The following is a 25,515-nucleotide window of genomic DNA, read 5'->3' on the forward strand; positions in this document are numbered from 1 at the left end:
CTTTCAGTTTTGAATTTATATGACTAGATATTGAATTCATCAAACAGATTAAATATCTATTTTATTTGGTGATGTCACATTATTTTACTAGGATTGCCTGGGGTTTTGAAAATCTAGGGAAATTTGTGAGTGGAAGAAAATTCTTCCATATAAAGCATTTTGTTTTGTTTTCTTAGGCATTGTGGTTAAGAATTTGAGGTCTAGGGCTGGGGATATGGCCTAGTGGCAAGAGTGCTTGCTTCGTATACATGAAGCCCGGGGTTCAATTCCCCAGCACCATATATACAGAAAACAGCCAGAAGTGGTGCTGTGGCTCAAGTGGCAGAGTGCTAGCCTTGAGCAAAAAGAAGCCAGGGATAGTACTCAGGCCCTGAGCCCAAACCCCAGGACTGGCAAAATTAAAAAAAAAAAAAAAAGAATTTAAGGTCTAAGAGTTTCTAATGCCTGGATTCCAGTCCTAGCTAACATACCTATTACTAGCTCTGAAACCTTGATTACCCAATATTGAATTTCCTTATCTATAACAGACATGGCTCATTATCCATCTAACCTTGTAATCCTTGTTAGAATTATATGAAGTGATACATAAAATACTAAGTAAAGTGATTCTCAAAGTTTGGTCCCCAGATAGCAGGATCAGCATCACTTGAGAAGGTGCTAGAAGTTCAAGGTCTTGGGCCTTAACCCAAGACCTACTGAATTAGAATCTCTAGTGCAATCTGAGTTTTAACCAGCCTTCCTGGTAATTCTAATACCACTGATGCTTGAGAACTGCTACCTTAGAACACAGAAAATGCCCTGCTTTTCAGTGATGCTAATCAGGACTATAATGTGATGTTCCTAGGATCTATTTGCTGAAATTGAGAGAAATCAGACAAAGCTGGACCAGTGTCAAAAATTTTCCCAGCAGTATTCCACTATTGTGAAGGTAACTGTCCCATATCCCAAAAGGAGCATAAAGGATTTGGAGGGGTGGTGTCTGTGGGAAAGAGCGGGGAGGTTGTACCTCACCCATGAAATACCCAATTCAGCAACTTTGACTCTATGGCTCTTTTTTTTTCTTCCTCTTCAGTATAATATGTAGTGTATTTGAGCCAGTGGTTTTAGCATCACCTAAGAATTGGTCAGAATGCAGACTGTCAAATTTATTGAATCAGAATCTGTATTTTCCTAAGGCTCCCAGATGACTTACGTGCATGTTGATCTTTGAGGAACTTTGCTTTACTTCATAGAAATCTTTAGAGTAACAATGTATTATCTTAATGTTTTATAAAAGCTGTTTTGATGATAAGATAAGGAATAAACTAGAGGTTTATTTAAAGACTAAGAGCAATGAGAGTAAATAAGAGGCAATGATCCAATCCTTGTGAAAGATAAAGAGAACCTAGACTAGGACAGCTTTGTCAGGGTTGCAGAGGGAACATAGAATAGCATAGTAAAATGAAAAAAAGTATCGGTGTAGGGATTAGAACATTCTAATGTAGTTTGCCTGTTGAGTTAATCAGGAAAACTCACTTTCTTTCTCTGGGCTTCAGTTTCCTCATTAATAGAATGAAAAAATTGGTCAGCAATTCACAAATTGTAAACTTAGGAGGCAGTAAGCTGTGTCCCACAGGCCACACACTTGTTTAAGTATGGCTTGTGAGATGTGGTTAAAAAAAATCAAGGGGCTGGGGATATGGCCTAGTGGCAAGAGTGCTTGCCTTGTATACATGAAGCCCTGGGTTCAATTCCTCAGCACCACATATATAGAAAACAGCCAGAAATGGTGCTGTGGCTCAAGTGGCAGAGTACTAGCCTTGAGCAAAAAGAAGCTAGGGACAGTGCTCAAGCCCTGAGTTCAAGCCCCACAACTGGCCCCCAAAAAATAATAAATAATCTAAAGAAGAAAAATAAACAATGCTATATTTAAAGGTTATGTTCAGTGCCTGTAAATTAAATTTTATTGTAATACAGCCTTATTCTTTCCTTTATACATTGTCCCTGGCTGATTCACTTAAATGAGAAAATTTCTGATAGTTGCCCAGTATTTTTTTTTTCTGGCCCTTCAAAGGAAAAGTTGGCTAACCTCTAAACTCAGTGAACACTAAAGCACCTTTTAGCAATAAAATGGTGTGATTCTAGTGTATGTTGTCTAAGAGCTATAAAACCCTATGTAAATGCAAAGAAAATCTCTTCCTTTCTCAGGACTATGAATTGCAACTGATGACATACAGGGCCTTTGTGGAATCACAGCAGAAATCCCCTAGCAAGCGCCGTCGCATGCTTTCCTCTTCAGATGCCATCACACAAGAGGTAAGAGGATGGAAAAGGTGAGAGTGTGCCACTGACTTCCCTATTTAAAAAAAAGGAAAGGAAAGGGAAAAAAAATATATGTGTAAGCCTGGTAGTTTGATTTAGGACTTATTAGGTTGGATATGTGACTTCATACAAGTTTACTTATTTTCCACTATTGAAATTTACTTTTCTGCCAGAAAGTTTATCTAAATTGTTCTTTTGAACTATAGTTCATGGACTTGAGGACACGCTATACAGCATTGGTGACCTTAACAACTCAGCATGTGAAATACATCAGTGATGCACTCCGGCGGTTAGAGGAGGAGGAGGTGAGTCCTAAATCATTATGAAAGTACAGTTAAAAATTCTATACATTGGGCTGGGGATATGGCCTAGTGGCAAGAGTGCCTGCCTCATATACATGAGGCCCTGGGTTCGATTCCCCAGCACCACATATACCGAAAATGGCCAGAAGTGGCGCTGTAGCTCAAGTGGCAGAGTGCTAGCCTTGAGCAAAGCCAGGGACGGTGCTCAGGCCCTGAGTCCAAGCCCCAGGACTGGCAAAAATAAATAAATAAAAATAAAAATAAGGGGCTGGGGATATAGCCTAGTGGCAAGAGTGCCTGCCTCGGATACACGAGGCCCTAGGTTCGATTCCCCAGCACCACATATACAGAAAACGGCCAGAAGCGGCGCTGTGGCTCAAGCGGCAGAGTGCTAGCCTTGAGCGGGAAGAAGCCAAGGACAGTGCTCAGGCCCTGAGTCCAAGGCCCAGGACTGGCAAAAAAAAATAAATAAATAAAAATAAAAATTCTATACATTGGCCTGGGGATGTGGCCTAGTGGCAAGAGTGCCTGCCTCGTATTCATGAGGCCCTGGGTTCAATTCCCCAGCACCACATATACAGAAAATGGCCAGAAGTGGCGCTGTGGCTCAAGTGGCAGAGTGTTAGCCTTGAGCAAAAAGAAGCCAGGGACAGTGCTCAGGCCCTGAGTCCAAGCCCCAGGACTGGCCAAAAAATATATATATATATGTACTGAGTAAACTAAAAAGTACACTGGTTCATTGTGACAGCTGAAACCACACCTGGTAACATACAGAAATTTTTGTCATTCTATGCTCTATTGATTTTAAATACTCTATTTCAAATACTCTATTGATTTTAGAGTTATCAATTTTAATGTGTAGACAAATTCTGTATTCATAAATACAGAATCTGTGCATAATGAGGATTTAACATCTGTCACTTCCACTTTAAATGCTTTATCATACAAAGCTATGTGAACAGACATCTTCAGTAAAGTGATTGTTAAAGGAAAATATTGGAAAGTCTCCAAGTTCTGAATAATACTGACACTTAAAAATAATGAAATCATTTAAAGTAAGTTGACATGGAAAGATACTTAATGTCACTGTAGTACATTGTATATAATGATTACTGTAGACAAAGTCACAAAGAGGTATAGAAACAAGGTAAGAAGTATATGTGTTAAAGTACTAGAGAAATAAAATCAAGTACATGTACTGTGTACTTCAGATTTTATTGAATTTGCTGTAAAAACTATATAGTCTTTGTAATTTTGAAAATCATAGACTGGAGGTGTGGCTCAAGTGGTAGAGAGCCAGCCATAACAAAAAAGCCAAGTGAGCACACAAGGCCCTGAGTTCAAGCTTCAGTACTTGCACCCTGCCCCCCCCACCAAAAGTCCTGTACATCTTTGTAAAGTTTCCATATAATCAACAATGATAGAAACACTGTTAAAAACATTAACCATCCTACTTTTTGTCTCTTTAAATTAGGAAGACCTCCTTTCTGACATAAATACCTTATATAATCTGTTATCTTCAGTCTCTTTATCTTTAGATCTAAAAGTTATAAAAATGTGCAAGATATATGTGAAGGGCGGGTAGTTTTCAGGTCTGTTTTGAAACCTAAAGTTATGACAATTTAAAGAGACAGTGACCTGGGTACTGATTTTCTATGTCTTATTTTAGAAAGTGGTAGAAGAGGAAAAACAAGAACATGTAGAAAAGGTTAAAGAACTTTTGGGTTGGGTGTCTACGCTTGCAAGAAATACACAAGGAAAAATTACTTCACCCCACACCAAAGAATCCACAGACATTGAAAAAGCTATTTTGGAACAGCAGGTGAGTAGAAGGTTCATTTCTATCTCTGCCCAGGTGGGAAAACATTGTAATAAACTCCATTCTGAATTAAAAGCCAACTTGTAGGACTTCAGAAGTTGTTCTTCACCTTTTGCATCAGCAATAACACATTGGTAATAACATTTTATCTACACTGTATTTTTTTCCTAGAATGTTTGTATGTGTGTGTGTTTTTGTTTTGGAGGTACTGGGGTTTGAACTAAGGGTCTTGTGCTGGCTTGGCTTGTTTGGCTGACACTACATGCCGATAGCCCTGCTTTTTTTTGTTGGTTATTTTGGAAACAGAGTATCTTGGACTTTTCTGCTTGGGCTGGCTTAGAACCTTGTTTCTCCAGGTATTAGTCTCCTGAGTAGTTAGGATTAGAGGTGCTATTCACCAGCACCAAACTTTTTCCTAAGACTTATAAAAATTTCATTTAGTATGGTACTATTGACTCACATGTGTATTCCTTGCTACTCTGAGACTGAGATCTGAGGATTATGGTTCAAAGCCAGCCTGGGCAAGACTGTTGTAAGAATCTTACCTCCAGTTAAACACAAAAAAGCCAGAAATGGAGCTGTAGTTAAAATGTTTGACCCTTGCTGAGTGCTAGTAGCTCATGGTTGTCATCCATGCTACTCAAGAAGCTGAGATCTGACTCATCTCCACTAAACTACTAAAAGTGCTGGAAGTGGAGTGGTGGCTTAAGTGGTAGAGAACTAGCTTTGAGCAAAAGACGCTCAGGGACAGCACACAGACCTTGAGTTCAAACCCCAGGACTGGTACCAAAAAGAAAAAAAATTTTGACTTTTTTTATTTTGGGGTTTAACTGCTTTCCCTTTTTTCTACTACTAGGTTCTGTCAGAAGAACTGACAACCAAGAAGGAACAAGTTTCAGAGGCCATTAAAACTTCACAAATCTTCTTGGCCAAGCATGGTCATAAGTGAGTATTAAATGTTAGACATTTGGGAGACCTACCATTTCTGGCTAAATCTGAGATGATGAGAATACAGACAGGAGAATTTATGGGAGCAAGAGCCAAATTATGAAGAGTTTTATAACATACTAAAGAATGTTCATTTTACCTTATTGGCTATGAGGAGGAATTTTAAACATACTTAGATTTGGTTTACGGTTGTTATAACTATTTAGCAAAAGCACTCATTTGAGGAAGGTATAGAAGATGAAAGATAGTTAAGAGACTATTGTGAGGGGCTGGGGATATGGCCTAGTGGTAGAGTACTCACCTCGTATATACATGAAGCCTTGGGTTTGATTCCTCAGTACCACATATACAGAAAACAGCCAGAAGTGGTGCTGTGGCTCAAGTGGCAGAGTGCTAGCCTTGAGCAAAAAGAAGCCAGGGACAGTGCTCAGGCCCTGAGGCAAGCTCCAGGGCTGGCTTAAAAAAAAAAAAAAACAACGAATTGATGGGCTGGGGATATGGCCTAGAGGCAAGAGTGCTCGCCTCGTATACATGAGGTCCTGGGTTCAATTCCTCAGCACCGCATATACAGAAAATGGCCAGAAGTGGTGCTGTGGCTCAAGTGGCAGAGTGCTAGCCTTGAGCAAAAAGAAGCCAAGGACAGTGCTCAGGCCCTGAGTCCAAAGCCCAGGACTGGCCAAAAAAACAAAAAGAGGCTATTGTGATAGTGACAAGAAGTGATGGTGGGAGATGAGGAGACAAAGATTTAAGATCTAGTAAAGGTAGATGTATAGGTTTGGTGATACGTAACAGTCATCAGATAGAACTTCAGGGTTTCTGGCCTAGGTGGTAGGGTATATATATATATTGGCATTAACCAAGATAGGAAGAGGGTAAAGGAGTAGGTTGAAGAAGAAGAGCCGAGTATAAAACAACATAGGAGCCAGGCACCAGTGGCTCATGCCTATAATCTTAGCTACTGAGGAGGCTGAAACTAAGAGTATGTTAACTATATTAATCTAGATATTTAACTATTTATGGACTGAGTCTCAAGGACAAAATGGAAAAAATAATAAGAGAAAGGCACCAGAAAGTATGGGAATGTTGAAATTCGTTAATAGAAAGTATAAACTTAAGAGTCAGAACAGTTTTTTCTTTGTATAAGTGGCTGGAGATTAGGAAAGGTGTACATGAATGTAATAAAGGAGCTATAGAGATCAGATTGCAGTTTGATGCTGCAAACCCCCATGTTAACGAACAAGCTGCATGTGGATATTCACAACTATAATTCCAGCTCTATGGGCTAGTTAAGTAGGAGGACCATGGTCTGATGTTGACAAGATCTTGTATGAAAAATAACTGAAGCAAAAAGTATTGGATACATACCTTAAGTACAGGCCTTGAGTTCTGTCATTCTACCTCTCACCAAAATTAATCAAACTTGATAGATGGGTAACAGATGAATGAGAGGTTAAAACATTTTCTTTTAAAATAAGAATAGCTGCTGGGCACCAGTGGCTGATACCAGTAGTCTTAGCTACTCAGGAGGCTAAGATCTAAGGAATGCAGTTTGAAGCCAGCCAAGGACAGGGAAGTTTGTGAGGCTCTTTTATCGCTAATAAACTACTAAGAAAAAGCTGGAAGTGACACTGTGGTTGAAGTGGTATAGCGCTAGCCTTGAGCACAGAGAGGCTTGGGGATAGCACTTGGGCCCTAAGTTCAAAAGCCTCAGGAATAGCAAAACCAAACAAATAAAAAGAATAGCTATAGACAAGGAGTTAAAATACATCAAGTAGAAAGATAGGGTGTAATCATATAGTACCTTGATGAAGTCTAAAGTTTCAGAAGTAGTGTAATGTCAGTGTCCAAGTTTGCTTGTGGTATGAGTAGGACTAAAGGAGAGAGAGGACATTACATTGAAACAGTTGTAGCACTCTAAGCCCAGGCAATACCACACTGACACTACCAATACTACTTAATTTTAGAAAGACAGAAATGAGATTTCATGAATATGGAAGACTGGCCACATAACACAGTCAAGGCCAGGATATAACTATCTTGAAGCAGTAGAGAAGTTTGGAGAATTAATTTTTTTTAAACATCTTTAATGCTTCATCTTCCAGACTCTCAGAAAAGGAGAAGGAACAGATTTCTGAGCAGTTGAATGCCCTGAACAAGGCTTACCATGACCTTTGTGATGGTTCAGCAAACCAGCTTCAACAGCTCCATAGCCAGTTGGCTCAGCAAACAGAACAAAAGGTATTTTTAGTTTTTGTCTTCAAATGTTGGGAGGATATCTACTGAGTGTGTGAAAACAAGTTTGCCAATTGAGAATCATGATCATTAGCTTTCCATGAGCCATGTGACTTAATTTTTAACCTCACCTTAGCAACCATTTGTCTTGTATTTCTTAAGGGGTTCCATGATGTGTTAGTCAGTTAAAACACCAGGGGACAACCCTTTGAACCTTTTTGGTCTTTTATCATTTGGTTGCTGAAAGCAGTCCAGAAGAACCTAAATTTTGTATCATACCTAATCATAGGGCAGTAAGATTACTCCTTTGTGGCTTTCTCACCTCAAAGTTGTTAGCCAAGAGTTATGGATATTGGGAAAGAAAAGCTGTGAACCTTTTCTTCCCTACAATGAAGAGTGAGAAATGCTGCTCAAAGCAAACTGATAGATGAAGTTCACTGACTGAGACACTGGTTCCCCTTACTCATGGCCATCCCATCACATGACAGCTTTACCAGTTCCACTCCATGTTGTTTCCTGGACCATATAAAAGTTGTAGTTTGTTGTTGGTTGTCCTAAGTTTTTCCTGAATACTTACGTGTGTGTACACTTACCATAATATATACATGTGTCTAAAGGTTATATACATATATGTGTGTGTGTTTGCCTGCTTATTTCCTATGTTGTGAAGCAATCAATGGCCAATTTATGTGGGGAAGTCTAAAACTTGAGTCATGTAGAATCAAAGTAGGTTCAAATGATGTTCAAAATAAAGTTCAGCCAAAATAAGCCTTGACTTGGATATAAATTTATGCACCAGGAATTAGAGTTGTAAAAACAGAACCAGACCTGATTTGATAGGATATTCCAAAAAGAATATGCTGATGTGGCATTCTCTATATAAGGTAGCCCACTTCTAATGGCTTGTTGCTTCACCATATAAGGGAGTATATGAAAAGTTTTAACAATTGCTTGCTGAGAACATTCAGTTCTCATTTTGAAAGGTTAAAAAAATTGGGGAGGGGGCCAGAGAATAAAGACAAGCTGCTGAGCACCACTACATTGAGCATGATGTGTCCCTGTACCGTGTGTGTTTCATGTGAAGTATTGTTCTGATTAACTGACATCCTTGCTTACAAGTTTCACTAACCCTTTGGAGTTTACGCACAAATGCACAAAGGGAAAAGAGGACGACCTGTTTGGGGTTCTTTTTTGCAAAAAAAAAAACAAAAAAAAACAGTCGCATGCTGGACGCTAACACCAAGCTTACACTGTGTGTATGATACGGCTGAGCTGCTCCATAAGGCTCTATCTCTTATCTGCCCAAGGCGTGCTCTGCAACTCTGGTAAGTAGAAGCCTTTTATGTTTTCTTTCTTCTTCCTCTGTCTTTTAATGCTTGTTTAGGTCACAATGTCCATGTTTGGTAGGGCCGAAATGCATTTTTTTTCTGGATTACTTCCCAGCTTAGTGCTGTCTGCCTGTCCTCTAGTTATGATGGTGTTGGAAGGATCTGTATAGTCTTTTCTGTTTGGCTAGACTCCACATCTATGTTCAGTGTCCTCATTTCTGAGGCTCAGTGAATCTCACAGAAGAAATGAAAAGTTCTTAACATAAACCTTCCTTTTGTTGGCTGCTAAATAGGCCTTACATGGATTTTCTAAAAGGATTTTTTCAAGTATCTCGCCAGTGAACTTTTCTTCAATTTCTCTGCAGAAGGGACATAGTAGATTTGCATATGTTTAACTTGTACAAATTGAATCCTATAGTCTGGGCTAGAAAACAAGATGAGGGGAATATAGCAAATAATATTTTACTCATTGTGGCAAAGTCTAACAATTGTTCCATCAATTGAGCTCCTTTAGTGAAAGTTCTACTGCTCCCTCATTTGTTATCTTGCATTCTTACGTGTATAGTCATCAGGTTTGAAATCTTTTTTTCTTTTTTAATTTGTCTTGGGGCTTGAACTCTGGGCCTGGATACTGTCCCTGAGCTCTTCAGCTCAAGGCTAGTGCTCTACCCCTTGAGCCACAGTGCCACTTCTGGTTTTCTGGTGTTTAATTGGAGATAAGGATCTTACAGACTTTCCGGTCCTGGCTGGCTTTGAACAGAGACCCTCAGATCTCAGCCACCTGAGTATCTAGGATTACATGTGTGAGCCACCAATAGCCAGCTAGGTTTGAAATCTTGAACATATATTTTAAAAATCTGGTTTAATGATTTTAAGAGCTTTCTTTATCCATTCATTCGCCCCATGTTCATTGTACTATTAGTACTGTCCTTTACATTGAATAGGTGAAGTAGACTTTTGTGGACTTTACTTCTCTCACTAACATAGAATTGAAATTCATTACTTACAAGACAGGAAGGTGATAGGCAATTGCTTCAACAAGATTCTTCATGGATAAGTTGTAAAGAGTTCAATAAGGACTAGAAAGACACTGACCAAAGAGCGGACAGATTGTCAAAGAAAAGGAAGATCATGAATATAAACAAGAAGAGCTGAAAAGTTTTTAGAGTAATTAATGTAATGTTCTATCTGGTCAATAAGCTCTTAAATTATTTAAAATTGAAAAATTTTAAATCTTTCTGTGATAACAGGCTTCTAAATGAGAACTCTTTTACCAATTGTTTCTAGGATGTACAAGGGTGATTTTGACAATGTGTGAGGTTTGTCTTATTCAGCGACCTTAGGGCCTAACTTGTGTGAAACATGACTTAGCTTGTTTTTTGTTGATATGTTTGTTTTAATAATACTGGAGCTGATTGGACAGGAATTTTATAATGTAAGATTTTAAATCCTGACTTGACTTATTTTTGGAACTCAGTAGTATTTTGACCTTGGGTAAGTTAGCTACCCTCTTTGTGGCTTATTTTCTTACTTATAAACTAAGATAAAACCATTTATTTCCTTAGGAACATTTTGAGGATTATCAGTGGTAAATAAACCAGATAAGTGGTTGTTGTCATTATTGCTATTATACTATCCATTCTAGCCTAGATCAGAAGAAAAGATACCAGTGATTCCAGAGGCAAAAGTCTGGTCCCTAGTGTATTCCCCTTTCTTTTCTTTCTTCTTTTTTCTTTGGGGGGGGAGGGGTTGCTAATCCTGGGGCTTGAACTCAGGGCTTGGGCACTATATCCAGCTTTTTCTGCTCAAGGCTAGTGCTCTACCACTTTAGGGGTTTTAGTGGTTAATTGCAGATAAGATGCTCATAGACTTTCCTGCTCAGGTTGGCTCTTAACTACAATCCTCAGATCTCAGCTTCCTGAGTAGCTAGGATTACAGAAATGAGCCACCAGCACCCAGCTTGTTCCTTCGTGTCTATTTCCAAATCCTAGAATAAATATAATTCAGGTTGGAAAATTTAACCTACATCCAATGTTATAGAAAAGCTAGCATCGGTCACATTGATTGTGAATGTCCCACTTGCTTGAGTAGTATACAGGCCCATCCTTAGGATGTACAACTGTCTTGTATCTATTGGCCTGTTTAAATCTCTCATGCCATGGACCACTCCTGCTGTACCCATCAGCAGAGAAGTGCTTCTTCCAGAGTCTTCTGCATGGATTTCAACAATGAGAAGTTGCTATATGAGATTGATTTTTTTTAACTTTCTGCAAACTGGTATGTGTTTTTAAAACTCTTTGTAATGATTTAGTTTTAGAAATCCAACTGTCCTTTCACATTCACAGCTTGCCACTTTGTAGAGCTTGTCACTCAGATATGCTAAATGCCATCCATCATCCTTCAAGTAATCTATGAACTTTTGGCCCTACTAAATATTCTGCAGTTTACAAAACTTTTTTTTTTTTTTTGCACTAACACTACCAGGCTTGCTTCAGAATATTTCCTACATGTTGAGACTTAGCAGAGCTGGGTTTTTCTGTGGTCAGAATTTCATATACTTTAGTTCTTTGAATGACTCCTTTCAATAATTGTTCTTTGCCATTAGTTCTAACTTAGTTTCCTTTTTCCTTTTTTCTTTTAGGGTTTCAGAGCAGTTGCTGGGGTGATTGACCTAGGCACAGTAGAGATGTTTCCCATCTTCAGAGCCATGCAAAAGGGCCTCATTGACCAAGACACAGGCCTTGTGCTTCTGGAATCCCAGATTATCATGTCTGGTCTCATTGCTCCTGAGACTGGTGAAGAGCTCTCTTTGGAGGAGGGCCTTGCCAGAAACCTCATTAATCCTCCCATGTACCAGCAGCTCTGGGAGCTCCAGGATACCCTGTCCTTAGTAAGCAGGCTTACTGAAAACAAAGGCCCCTTTTCTGTGGTAGAAGCAATTGAAAAGAGAATAATCAGTGAGAGACTTGGACTGAAAGTCTTAGAAGCTCACCTGGCAACTGGAGGTTTCCAAGTTTCCCCCGGTGAGAACTATATTAACCTGGAGGAAGCCTTTCATCAAGGCCTCATTCCTGCTTGGCTTCATTCAGCATTAGAGTCGCACCTGAGATCATCCAGGAACTTGATAGACCCCAACACAGCTGAGAAAATAGGTTTACTGGATCTGATGCAGAGATGTATTGTCCACCAGGAGTCAGGATTGAAATTACTGCCTGTCAAGCAGTTGGCAGGAGGAATGGTGAGCTTGAAATCAGACCGGAAAGTTAGCATTTTTCGTGCTGTTCAGGAAGGGCTAATAGATAGGCAAGTCACTGTTCGGCTCCTTGAAGCTCAGCTTTTTGCAGGTGGCATTGTCGATCCTAGAACAGGACACAGACTTACAGTGGAAGAGGCTGTAAGACATAATTTGATTGACCAAGATATGGCCTGTGCTATTCTCATAAGGCAGCTTCAGACTGGAGGCATCATTGACACTGTCACGGGGCGTAGGATAACAATAGATGAAGCAGTGAGCAATGACCTAGTAACAGCTAAAATTGCCCTTGTGATACTGGAATCTCTCTGGTCATTCATGGGGTTCCTATGGCCTGAATCTGGGGAGATTCTCCCAATTACAGATGCTCTAGAACAAGGTATAGTGTCTACTGAACTAGCACATAAAATCCTTAGTAACCGACAGCGTATTGAAGCTCTTTTTTTACCAGCAACCACAGAGATTTGCTCCTGGAAGAAAGCAATAGAAACTAGTATCATGGACAAAGATCTTGCCAACAACTTAAAATTAATTTGTATCCCTGATGTGATGCCTCACATGCAATTAGCAGACTTTTCAGAGAGAAAAACATCAGGCATTACTTTTGGAGCAGCAGCACTACTGTGCAACAAGGGACAAATTGAGGGCAGAGCAAACCATAGAGATAAGTTGTTATTTCAGCTGATGACTCATAGCTATATTAATGTGCACAATGGACAGCGGGTCCTTCTGTTAGATCAAGAACTGATGGAGATCCTGACATCCAGAGATGCATATCAAGCAAGTCCTTCAGAAGTGCTTGAAATTGCACATCATAGACTAGACACTCCTAAGAAATATCAAGAATCAACTGAGAACATCACAGAAACTTTCAGTGATGAGATTACTATGAGATTCCAGCTTTCTTCTCAGAACAAAGAATATCCCCATCAGGAAGATTGCATTGAAGCAAAAGGCAAGAAGACTGTTGTAGGAATAAAATACCCTTCTCTAGAGAACACTGAAAAGGATCTGTCTATAGGAGAGCAAAAAGTGGTTACTGAAAATGTTGACACTTTGAATGTCAGAAATAAAGTCAACTCAGAGTTACAGAGGCAGTTGTTAGATACTGAAAATAAAGACCAAACAGAAAATTCTTCTAGAGAACATGCCAGCAGAGAACTCCTGAAGGTATCTCCTAAGGAAACTGAAGGTGGGCCATTGGAAGTTGACAAATATCTTTTTTCTGTTGAAACAACAGAGGGGAAATGGCCAGCTCCCAGAAAGCCTTCCTTTACAAGTCTGAAAGAACAAGCAAAGACTCATAATACTAAATATATCCCAAGTGCAACTGAAACACCTCTTATAAAATCCCAAAGCAGAAAGTCACAAGTTCAAGCAGAGAAGGCATTAGGCTTAAAATCAGGATTTAAGTCAGAAAGTGATGTAAATATTCATTCTTTGGACAAAGAAAAGGTATTAAGTGAAATGCTTTTGACCAGGGATGGCTGTAAAGAAAGCCACGGAGGCCAAAAAGCTGCAGATGGTGATACAGTGCTAATACAAAAGACTGACACAGAAGATCATGGTAGTGAGACTTCCTTTTCATGCAATCATCCTGAACTGCATAAAGAAGCTCCCTTAAATGTATTGTCTACACAGCTTCTAGATGGTGGTATTTTTCATGGAGGAACAGGTCAGAAACTTTTACTAAATGAAGCAATAGCTCAAGGTATCGTGCCTAGCCACACTGCTGTGAAACTTATGGGAAAACTGAACATGTTTCGGGGCTTCTTTGACTCTCATACCTCTGAGTCTTTGACAACTGAAGAAGTTATTGATGAAGGTCTGATGAATGAGACATTATTACATAACGTTCTCAAGGCAGACAAGGCTATAAGTGGTATCTTAGACCCCTGTACTCACACACTATACTCTGTTAATGATGCAGTGGCAGTTGGACTTCTTCACAAAGAAACTGCCACTAGGATTTTAGAGGGGCAGGTGTTAACTGGTGGAATTGTTGACCTGAAACGAGGCAAAAAACTTTCAGTAACTTTGGCCTCAAATCTTGGTTTGGTGGACAATACTGACCAGACAGAGCTTATAAATCTGGAGAAGGCTTCCAAAGGCAGAGATGCTGACAGAACAGTTAGAGAGAGATTGATTGGTCTACAGATGGAAACAACAGGACTTGTGGACCCTGAGAACAAAGCCCTTTTAACAGTTGTACAAGCCATTGATAGGGGTCTTTTAGAGAGAGAGGAAGCCATTTGTTTCTTGGCTAAGCAGCTAGTCGATGGAGGTATCATTCACCATATATCTGGGATGAGACTGTCTGTTGATAATGCCTTTAAACATGGCTTGATTGATGAAGATCTAGCCAACCAACTCAAAAAAGTTGAGAACTTAAACCTCCATCAGTTTTTTCATCCTGAAACAAAGGAAACCCTTTCTCTCCCTGAAGCTATAAAATTAGATCTTGTTACCCCAGAGATGAAAAGAGAAATCCAAGAAATTCAGGCCTTCAGTGAGAATCTTGTGGATATCATTTCTGGCCAGAGATTGACCTTGGCAGAAGCTAACAAAGAAGGACTGTTAACTAACAAGGCAATGCTAACTCCAGGAATGATGCATGGGGTTGTAGATCCGGAAAATTGCAGAATTGTTCCCTACTCAGATTTGGTAAAGAAATGTAAGATTGATATTGAATCTGGATTGAAATATCTAGAAGTAATTCCCTTCTCCGACATTAAAGATGGGGTGAGCGGCAAAGTGCTTACATTATCTGAAGCAATTCAGCTTGGAAAAGTAGACTTTCCATCTACACTGAAGGTTTTAGAAACTCAGGCAAACACTGGTGGAATCATAGATACAGCCACAGGTAAAAGGCTTACATTAGCATTAGCTTTGGAACAAAAACTAATGGATGAAGACATGACAAGAATTATTGCATCTCATCAGGTATTAAATGGAGGAATTATTGACATATTTAATGGTCAAAGAGTGAGTGTACAACAAGCGGTTGAGAGAAGACTTATCAGCCCTGAATTGGCATCTGCTTTAGAGGCTCATGACCATGGAGCTCATATTGAAAAGCAAGTATGTGAGTTAAATAATGAATTTCTAACTGCTGAAGTAAGTTGTGAGAAAGGAGAACATGAGAGATTCTTAGAAATTGAAAGCCAATCTACACAAGGAAAAGTTAGAGATTCCGTTGGGGAAATGACAAAAAGAAGCAGGAAGATTTCACCGAAGGAAATGGACAGTAAAGATCAAGATGAAGGAAGAATTGTAGATGCTAAAGGAGCAATCAGCATCATTATTCATGGTAATCTTAAAGGTAAATCCTCAGACCAAGTTTCAGTGATGCATCCTTACTCAGAACCTTCTGATCTGACACTCGATGAGGTTGCTAAAAATCAAATGGGAAAATGTACAGATATACAGCAGGAAAAAGTAGTGTCACCAATAGAAATGGTCATTCATATCAAGCAATCCACTTCCGGCCCAGATGCTGAAGAAACAAGAGGAAGTCAAAGGGAAGTGGCTTCCAAAGTACAAGAATCAAATCAGAAGATATCAGGTAAGTTGCTGAGTGAGCAGCCAGTGAGTACTAAGGCGAAAAGTAAGAGAGAGAAGAGGGAGATGACTGTAGAAGAAAGTGCCCAGACATGTAAACCAGCAGTTCTTTCTGAAGCAAAATTGAATCAGAAAACTACCGTTGGTGATGAGTGTGACTTCCAGTCTATAGAAATGAATGGAGGTGAAACAGGGAAAGAAACTGATAGAGAAATGGAGTGTTCCGTTACTTGTAAAACTGAAGACTCTTGCCAAATGACAACTAAAGGAATTTCTGCAAGAGACCAAGATGTTTCAACATTCTTCAGCTCTGAACGAGTCAGTGAGGGAGAAGTAAAAAGAGTAAGCCTCTGCTCTACTTTAAAACCAGGAGAAAATTTATTTCAAGAAACCACTAGTGGGACACATAGTGAGCCATTTTCTTCTATGACTCCCAGACCTGAAATATTGTGTAAACAAAAAACAGTTGTAAAAGCTCAAGTTACAGATATACCCCAAACTTTCAAAACAGACACAACTGTCCAAGAAACCACCAGACAAGAAACCAATGATTATCAAGATTCCTGTGTTATTTCTAAGACTAGGGAAACCAAAGATCCAATTTCCACATCTAAAAAGTGTAAAGAAAAGTCCTACCAAGAAGTACCTTCTGATTCAACAGGAGCTCTTAAACTGAAAGAAATTACAGTTTCTAGAGTACATGCTAAAGAGGCTGGTTATCTAGAATCCTCAGAAAGAAAAGACTTTCATCATCAGGACAGCAAAGGTAATAATGAACTTGGTAGTGGAATTCTCAAATCTAAAGTAGTAACAACTCAAGAAACAAATGGAGAGAGATTTTTAGAAATGGCAAGCCCTATAGTTACGGGTTCTGAAGTAGGATCTCTTGAAGGCATAGTGATTCAGAAAGGTCCTGGTGTTGTGGTATCTCTTCTCCCAGAAAAATTGCTCAGAGATAAGTTGCAAAAAGAGAGTACAGGACTACAGGATGCTATCATTAGTCCCACTATTTCTGAGCTTAGTGAAGAAACAACTGTGTCCCAGATGTCATGCACTACAATTAAGATGGATCAGAAGAAACCACAGAAAAGGCTGAGAGATAGCCCAAACAATGAACAAGCTCCCTTCAAAGCTATACCTGGAGGAAAAGGAAGTGAAGGAATAAATCCTGAGGCCTTCAGAGCAACTCAAGTAAGTTTCTGTGTGTGTGTGTGTGTGTGTGTGTGTGTGTGTGTGTGATACAACGCATCCATAGTTTAAATTCTTAATTGGATGCATAGGTCACATATGTAAAACTATGCATAAATACATTTTAGAATACTACAGAATTCTCTAAGATAATTGTAATATGTAATTTATAATAATATAAACTAGGCATGAAATCTGAATGTCTTTCTGGAATTTGTAAGGGCTTTATTTTGTCTTGCTGTTTTGTGGTTCTGGAGAAGGAATCCTGAGATTGCTAGGCAAGCATTGCTATTGTATATTTCCAGCCTAGGAGGTTAACATTAGAAACTAACATTGGAACTAATTTGAAATACTGAGATGATGCTACTTGAAATTAGAGTAACCTTTGGAAATGTTCCTAGAATAATATTTATTTATTGATAATTACAACCTTCTGTTCTCCGAGGAAATAATATCACTTTTGTCTATTGTGTTGAAATGATCTGATAAAATAATGTTTTATTGTATTCTGTCTTATGTTAGGAAAAGTTTCTTGTTTCTGTTTGCCTAACAAGAAACCTTGCCTGTTTTAAAAGCCCATTTAGGGGCTGGGAATATGGCCTAGTGGCAAGAGTGCTTACCTTGTATACATGAAGCCCTAGGTTCGATTCCTCAGCACCATATATAGAAAAAAGGCCAGAAGTAGCGTTGTGGCTCAAGTGGTAGAGTGCTAGCCTTGAGCAAAAAGAAGCCAGGGACAGTGCTCAGGCCCTGAGTTCAAGGCCCAGGACTGGCCAAAAAAAAAAAAAAAGCCCATTTAAATAAAAATTACAGAAGTGAATGACTTTCTTTTTTTTTTTTTGCTCCACAGAAGGTGTTTAACCGGCAACTGTGTTTAGAACATGATGAGAAACTGGTATCCTATCTGTCTCTGTTACGGAACATTGAAATGAGGACCAAACAGATTCAGCCTTTGGAATTTAAACTGACAGAACTACAGAATCTGCTGTGTCAGGCCAAGGTAGGTTCCCAGAGACTTCAGTCAGTTTGATGGCTTCAAGATAGCCAGCTCTATTTTTCACAGAAGATTTCAAGGCTTAAGTGAGTCTGGGCACTGATGGTTCATGCCTATAAATCCTTGTACTTGGGAAACTGAGAGCTGGAGAATCATGATTATGCCCAAAGCCAGCTTGGTAAGAAAGTGTCTTCTAGACTACATCTCTTAATGAAACAGGGGGGAAAAACAGAAATAGTGACATGACTGAACTGGTACAACATCAGCTGAGCAAGCAAGTTGAGCCATCATAAGGCCCAGAATTCAAACCTCAGTACCATTAAAATAAATAAATACATATATGCATGCATGTATACATACATACAGAACCTGCTTGATCTGGGTGCTGGTGGCTTATGCCTATAATTCTAGCTACTCAAGAATCTGAGATCTGAGGATCATGGTTTGAAACCAGTCCAGCCAGGCAGACAAATCTGAGAGACTCTTATTTCCAATTAACCAACAAAAAAACCAAAGAGGAGGCAAGGCTCAAAGGGTAGAGTGTCTTCTGCGATCAGAAAAAGCCAAATAATAGTAAGAGGTTCTTAGTTCAAGCCCCAGGGTAGGTGGGGGTTGGCAGGGATATGAAGACATAACGTATAGTGTCAGATTTTGTTATGTACTTATGGAATACACACACACAGACAGAATGTTGTAACAGGCTTGAAAAGACTTTGGATAGATGTGTTCTTTGTATGCACAAGGTAAGTTCAAAAGATAGTGATTGGTTACTAAGATAGTGATTTGTTAGCAAGAAATACTGAGAACTATAAATTGGATATAATAAATTCGATAATATAATCACTATTATTTTCCCCAAACTCTAGTAAAACATCAAGAAAATATAATTTTTAAACACACATAAACTCAGCCAAGTATAATGGCATATGCCTGTAATCTCAGCCCCTAAGAGGCTGATGCAGGAGGCTTGTGAATTGGACTGGTTACATAGTAAGGATGAATGTACATAAAAACATTTTCTAAGCCCTGTATCCTATGTAGACATGATTCCCTGATGGCAAGTTTGCTTGTCTTTAGTTTGGCAGTAACACCAGTCTATTTCCCCAGGTGTTAGACAGGGAGTTAAATGATCTGTCCAACTTGGTGAGTCAGGAATTGGAGTGTGTGGATCAGATTATCAACAGCCAGCCCCAAGAAGTCCCTGCTCAGCTGTTGAAGGCTCTGGAGAAAGATGCCAAGAATCTTCAAAAGTCTCTCAGCTCTGTAAGTGACAATTGGAGTTCCAGACTACTCCACCTCCAGAATGCCATGGAAGTCAAAAAGGTAGTATCTTGTTTTTACTCAGAAAGACTCACAAAACTTGGGCACAAAACTTCACAAAACTTCAGAGTTTTATAATCTGACTTGAAGTTTATTTTTCAGACTACAGTGTTAAATCAACACATGCAGCTAGAAGGCAAGCTTCAAGATCTAAGAACTTGGGTTGGCAATGCCACTCTTATTCTAAAGAGCAAAGAATGTGACAACAAAACAGATGTCAACAGCTTGAATCACTCTCTCCAACAATATGAGGTAACCCACTTCATTCATACCAAGGATGTTTTATTTGTCCTTTGGAGTTGAGAGTGTAGCTTAGTGGTATAACAATTGCCTCACATGTGCAAGGTCCTAGAATGCAATGCCAAAAGAAAGTAAGAAAGGCAGGCAGGCACATGCTAGTTGCTCATGCCTGTATCTCCAAGCTACTTAGGAGGCTGAGATGTGAGGATCACAGTTCAAAGCCAGCCCAGGCAGGAAAGTCTGTGAGACACTTAGCTCCAGCTAACTACTAGAAAAATGCTGGAAGTGGAGCTATGGCTCAAGTGGTAGAACACTAGCCTTGAGCATAAAAGCTAAAGGACAGTGCCCAATCCCTGAGTTCAAGCCATACAATTGAAGAGGGGGTGGGGGGAGGAAAGGAAATTAACCTCTCCTCGATTCTAACCAATAGCTTGTTCATGGATAGAGAAATTGAAGATCTCTCTCTCTCTCTCTCTCTCTCTCTCTGGTTACCTTTTCCCTACTTATTTCAGGATATACAGCAATCTGTGGCTGAAAAGAAATCTCAGTTGGATACTCTTGCTTTTGATATTCAGCTCTTTATCTCTGAGCATGCACAGGACTTGTCACCTCAGCAGAATCAAAAAATACTGAGGCTTCTGAATAAACTGCAGAGCTCCTTCCAGGACCTCATGGAACAAATAGCATCTCAGATGGATGAGTTGCAGGCCCATCTTCAACAAAGGAAGCAGGAAGCCCAGGTTAAGGTCAGACTGAACCAGCAACTGGGCTCAGTTTGTCTTTTGAAATATCCTCTGTTTGGGGGGCTTCTGGCCAGCATCCATTTATTTATCCAGGAATCTAGGTCCAATTCTGAAATTTCATATCACTTGGGCCATTGTGGTATTGTTCCAACAGGCAGCTGTTATGTTTTTCTTGCCATGTTTTTGTTTTGTGTGCATGTGAGGGAATCTATGTGTTACTATGATTGCATGTGCAAGTGTTTTCAACTTAGTGAAATGCTACTGTCCACTGTCTCATTCCCTTTCTTCATATTACTTCCTCAATATTGTTTTTGAGAGCTAAGAAGACATCTATATGCTGTGAAATTGAGAAGAATGATTCTAGAAATCACTTTTATTCCGAGACTTTTCAAGTAATTTGCAAAAAGATCCCTTGACAACCTTCAGACTACTGACTTAATTTAAAATTATTATAATTTTCTAGTACCTCTTTTCACACAGTAGTGCCTGGTACTAAAATCAGTTTCTGAAAGCAGGTATGATACATTAAGAGGAAAAAAAAATCTAGAAAACAGAGCTGTGGCTCAAAGTGGTAGAACACTAGCCTTGAGCAAAAGAGTTCATGGACAGTGCCTAGGCCCTGAGTTCAAGCTCCACAGCTGAAAAATAAAAAGTAAAAGAATTTATTAGCAGAGTACTGGTAGCTCGTGCCTATAACCTAGCATCTCAGGAGGCTAAGATCTGAGGATTTGGGTTCAAAGCTTAGCCGAGGCAGGAAAGTCCATGAGAATTTTCCAATTAATCACAGCAAAAGCAGGAAGTAGCGCCATTGCTCAAGAGGTACAATGCCACTCTTGAGCAAAAGGAGCTCAAGGAGAGTTCCCAGGCCTGGAACTCAAGGCCAGGACCAGCAAAAAAGGAAGAAAAAAAAAAAAAGAAATCTAGTTATCACTCATCACAACTCTCTTCTTAAAGCATTCAAAGGCAATATAATTGTATTAATAGTAACAGCATAACCTTTGAATATCTTGAATGATGTCTATGCTATTTCTCCTGTTTGAATAGTAAGTTGATATACAGCAAGATGATAATAGAATTTGCTAGTTGTCACCAGCAAATATCATGGGCTCCTTTTATTAAACATTATACAAAGTGTAATTGAGCTGTTGAGTCAGACTTAAAAGAAATTAGGAGCCAGGTACCAGTAATCCTAGCTACTCGGGAGGCTGAGATCTGAAAATCTCAATTCCAAGCCAGCCTGGGCAGAAAAGTCTGTGAGACTCTTAACTCCATTTAACCACAAAAAGCTGGAATTGGAGCTGTGGTTCAAATAGTAGAGTGCTAGCCTTGAGCCCAGAAGCTAAGAGACAGTGCCCAGGCCCAGAATTCAAGCCTCAGGACCAGTGAAAAATATAAAAAAGAAAAGAAAGATTACTTAGTGGGCCATAGCCCGACAACTGCTTATTTACAGCTTCAAATGTATTATAAGCAAAATAAAATCTTAATGAAATAATGGTTTAGTGTATACCATTGAACATCCTTACTTAGGTGGGTTTTTTTTTGTTGTTTGTTTTGTTTTGTTTTTTTGGCCAGTCCTACCTAGGGCTTAAACTCAGGCCCTGGGTACTGTCCCTGGCTTCCTTTTGCTCAAGATTAGCACTCTACCAGTTGAGCCACAGTGCCACGTCTAGCTTTTTCTGTTTATATGGTGCTGAGGAATCGAACCCAGGGCTTCATGTATGCTAGGCAAGCACTCCAGCGCTAAACCACATTCCCAGCCCCAGTATTTTTCTTTTTGAGACAGTGTCTTACTATGTAGCCAGGGCTAGCCTCAAACTCATTAATCCCCTCCCAAGTGCTGAGATTATAAGCAGGCACCACCAAGTCCCAGCTTTCCTCACTTAGTAATTTAAAAAGCACAGGATAGCCTGTGGGTAATTAATGAAGTAGATTGGTCAGAACCACCTTAAGACCCAGCCCAGATCCAAGATAGGCCCCTTAGTTTTCAGCAGATAGAACTGTATGTTACCATTCTCCATGAGTACCGTAATAATTCCACAAGTGTTTATTAACCTTGTTATTGTCAGAAATACTGTTTCTCTCAATTAGCTCTGAATGTGTGTGTATGTCTGTGTGATAACTTGTTTGCTTTGCCTTTTTCAGATTCAGTCTGCACCTATCCTAACCCATGAAGATCGTGTTTTACAGCTGAAGAGCTCTTAGGAGTTCTCTTCAAGTGCTCTTCTATTTGTCCTAAAGAGGGGGAGAGAGGGCCAATGTGGGCACCTGTTTGTAAGTGCAGGTGACTAAAATGCCATCAGAAAGCACTAACTGGTGGAAAGTGGTTTTAGAAGGATTGTCAGGAGAACACATCATGCTCAATTGCTCAATCAGGTGCTTCAGTGTCATACAGCTGAGATGAGATCTGGGGATAGGATCAGGCACAGAAACATATTCCCTCTCTCTCCATGGGCCTGGCTTTTCCTATGACCACAGTGTAGATATCCAAACAACTAAGCCAAGTTTCTGTTCTTGGGCAGTTTACGCCAAATAGCCAAGCCAAGCTACATGCCTCATATATAATCATTCTATTTAGTGCTTCCCTGTAGTGAGACATTTGGTATTTAAAGTCAGCTCAAATTACTGATAAACTTAGCTTACAAATTATCCATGTCCTTGATTTTTTTTCTTCTCCTACTTTTTCATGTTTTGGCTTAGTATTTAGCAGATCCTTTGGTTCTAGAGGAATTCATCAGATTCTGATTTTTCTCTCCATTATTAAAGATAGTAATAGATTCCAAAGATAGTAATTGCCATCCAGCAAAAGAGCTCCCAAATTCAAATCTGAAGCAGGATTACTCCCTGCCCAAAAGTCACCTCTGATATCATCCCAACAACAGAGCCAAATGGCCAGACTGCCCATATGAGGGGAGCTTCCTGAATCTGATTTCTGTGTCTTTTCCTGTTTTAGTTTTCCATTGACTTTTCCCTCTTTGACAGAAAATCTTCTGTTTTACATTTTCAGGGAGCTACACATATTTGTAAAAGAGAGATAATAATTGTCTTTTGACTCCTTTGCATTTTAATTAGACTCTGCAGAAACAACAAAATACCTGTCATCAGAAACTGGAGGACCTTTGCAGCTGGGTAGGACAGGCAGAAAAAGCACTAGTGAGCCAGCAGGGCAGAGCCTCCCCTCAGGATCTCTCTGCTTTGCAGAAGAACCAAAGTGACTTGAAGGTCAGTGTGAGCTAAACTATTTCTTCATTTCTTTAAAAAAAATGTTTATAAAGTCTTTCAATGTACCAGTGCTTAATGTCCACATCATGAAAACAGTTATCACCCTTCCCTTGTGAAGTTTAGTCTGGTAGGAAAGACAACAGATTAGCTCTAGAACAAGCATTTAATTATTAACCATTACATCTTTAAATGTAAAGTCATTTGAAAACACAGGCCAGAGAGATACAGCCTAGTCGAGGGTGTCAGAAAAGGTTACTTGAAGAAGTGTCACTTAAACTGAAAAGTGAATGTTATACCTGTATAGGGATCAGTGCATGAAGTAGTAAGAGAAAGAAAACATACTAGGCAGAGGTTTATACATGAGTTAAGAGGCTAGAATGGGATTGAGCATAATATATTTAAAGAACTAAAAGAGCTGGTTCCGTTGGGCCAGAAAAAGTAAGAGAAAGTTTAATAAAAATGAAGCTGGAGAAATGGGGAAACCCCGCATACTGCTTGTTGTAGGCCACATTAAGGAGAATAACCAAGAGAGTGCAGTTATCTGTGCTCTCTGCCAAACTGTAAAGGAAAGAATAAACACTTTTTAAGACCTCATTTGATGCCTGAAGCCACATGTAATAGTGAACCCTATATACTGTTTTTCTGATGCTTACAAACCTATGATAAAGTTTAGTTTACAAGTTAGACATAGTAAGTGGTAGATAACCATAACTAATAATAAAATACAACATAATAACTATATAGTATTATGAAGAGAATCAGTACACTTGTGCTTTAGGGACATTATGTGAAATAAGGATTCCTGGATTAAAAGCACTATGATACCACAATAGATGATCCCATAACCAAGGCATCTACAAAGTGACCGATGGGTAGTATATACAGTATGGATACTATGAACAAACTAATGATTCATGGTCCCAGCTGAACAATGCTATTTGGAATAGTGCATGATTTTTGAACTTTAGGAATTGTTTATCTCTGGAATTTTCTGTTTAATGTTTTTGGACCATGATTGATGATAAGAAACTAAAACTTCAAAAAAGAAAACCATGGGCCCAGGCACTAGTGCCTCAAGCCTGTAATCCTAGCTAATCATGAGGCTTGCAGTTTGAAGCCAGCCCAGGCAACAAAGGACTGTGAGACTCTTATCTCCAATTAACCACCCCAAACCAGAAATGGCCATGTGGTTCAAAGTGGTAGATAGCCTTGAGCATAAAAGCTCAGAAACAGTATGGACTACTGTATAAAAGACTAGGCTTTGACTGTGCTGGAAAATGCTGTCAGCACCTCTTTATGCAATGAATAATCTCTTAGCAGGTAACTCACTGCCGAATTAAAATCTCTGGTATTCACTACGTGTATGGACAGTTTCTTTTTTGTCTATACTAAATATTGCTGAGAAAGTGAAATATTTTGAAATCTTCATTGCACTGGTTTACAGGTAAACTTAAGTAAATTATAAGTTGAGCTGAATACAGAAATGTCATCCTAGCCATTTCATCCTATACATTAGAGGATGTGGAAATGCTAAGACACTGCTAAACTTGTTTTCTTGTATTCAGGATTTACAGGATGACATTCAGAACCGTGCCACCTCATTTGCTTCAGTTGTCAAAGATATTGAAGGGTTTCTAGAAGAGAACCAAACCAGACTGAGTTCCCAGGAACTGACAACTCTTCAAGAAAAACTTCATCACGCTAAGGAGCAATATGAGGCTCTCCAGGAACGAACCCGAGTGGCTCAAAAGGCAGTGCAGGAAGCAGTGACCTCAGCTTTACAGCAGGAGACTGAAAAGGTAACCAGACTGCTATGATACTTGATAATTTTCCTAAATGACAACTTTCCAGTTACACAGAAATTAGGGGAAACTTCCTTATAGACAGCATAGAATGAGAAAAAAGTAACTGCTTCAAGAGTAACCTTTGCTTTTATAAGAAATATTCAGAAGGACTTCAGGTTAGAAGTAGTTGCTAAGAGGTACATTTTACAGGGCTGAGGGTATGGGGGGCGGGGGAAGCTATCTGTATACTCAGGACTTAACTACTTAATTAGGGTATTACCCT

General features: G+C 39.4%; 1 protein-coding gene across 16 annotated transcripts in view; it reads left to right on the forward strand.

The window, feature by feature from the left end:
• The window catches only part of Macf1 (microtubule actin crosslinking factor 1), a 357,403-nt gene that overhangs the window by 212,745 nt on the left and 119,143 nt on the right, over positions 1-25,515 (forward strand). For 11 of the 16 annotated variants that reach the window (XM_048350958.1, XM_048350967.1, XM_048350960.1 and 8 more), the window contains 13 exons: positions 845-928; positions 2,188-2,295; positions 2,508-2,606; positions 4,273-4,425; positions 5,279-5,367; positions 7,473-7,608; positions 11,572-16,935; positions 17,783-17,932; positions 19,034-19,249; positions 19,349-19,498; positions 19,999-20,232; positions 23,299-23,448; positions 25,014-25,247. In XM_048350958.1, coding sequence (XP_048206915.1) covers positions 845-928; positions 2,188-2,295; positions 2,508-2,606; positions 4,273-4,425; positions 5,279-5,367; positions 7,473-7,608; positions 11,572-16,935; positions 17,783-17,932; positions 19,034-19,249; positions 19,349-19,498; positions 19,999-20,232; positions 23,299-23,448; positions 25,014-25,247 — 7,167 coding nt within the window. The remainder of the gene's footprint in view (positions 1-844; positions 929-2,187; positions 2,296-2,507; positions 2,607-4,272; positions 4,426-5,278; positions 5,368-7,472; positions 7,609-11,571; positions 16,936-17,782; positions 17,933-19,033; positions 19,250-19,348; positions 19,499-19,998; positions 20,233-23,298; positions 23,449-25,013; positions 25,248-25,515) is intronic. The other 5 variants (XM_048350964.1, XM_048350965.1, XM_048350966.1 and 2 more) reach the window with 2 other exon arrangements.

Source organism: Perognathus longimembris, chromosome 7 (genome assembly GCF_023159225.1).
Source record: "Perognathus longimembris pacificus isolate PPM17 chromosome 7, ASM2315922v1, whole genome shotgun sequence".
Classification (NCBI taxonomy): domain Eukaryota; kingdom Metazoa; phylum Chordata; class Mammalia; order Rodentia; family Heteromyidae; genus Perognathus; species Perognathus longimembris.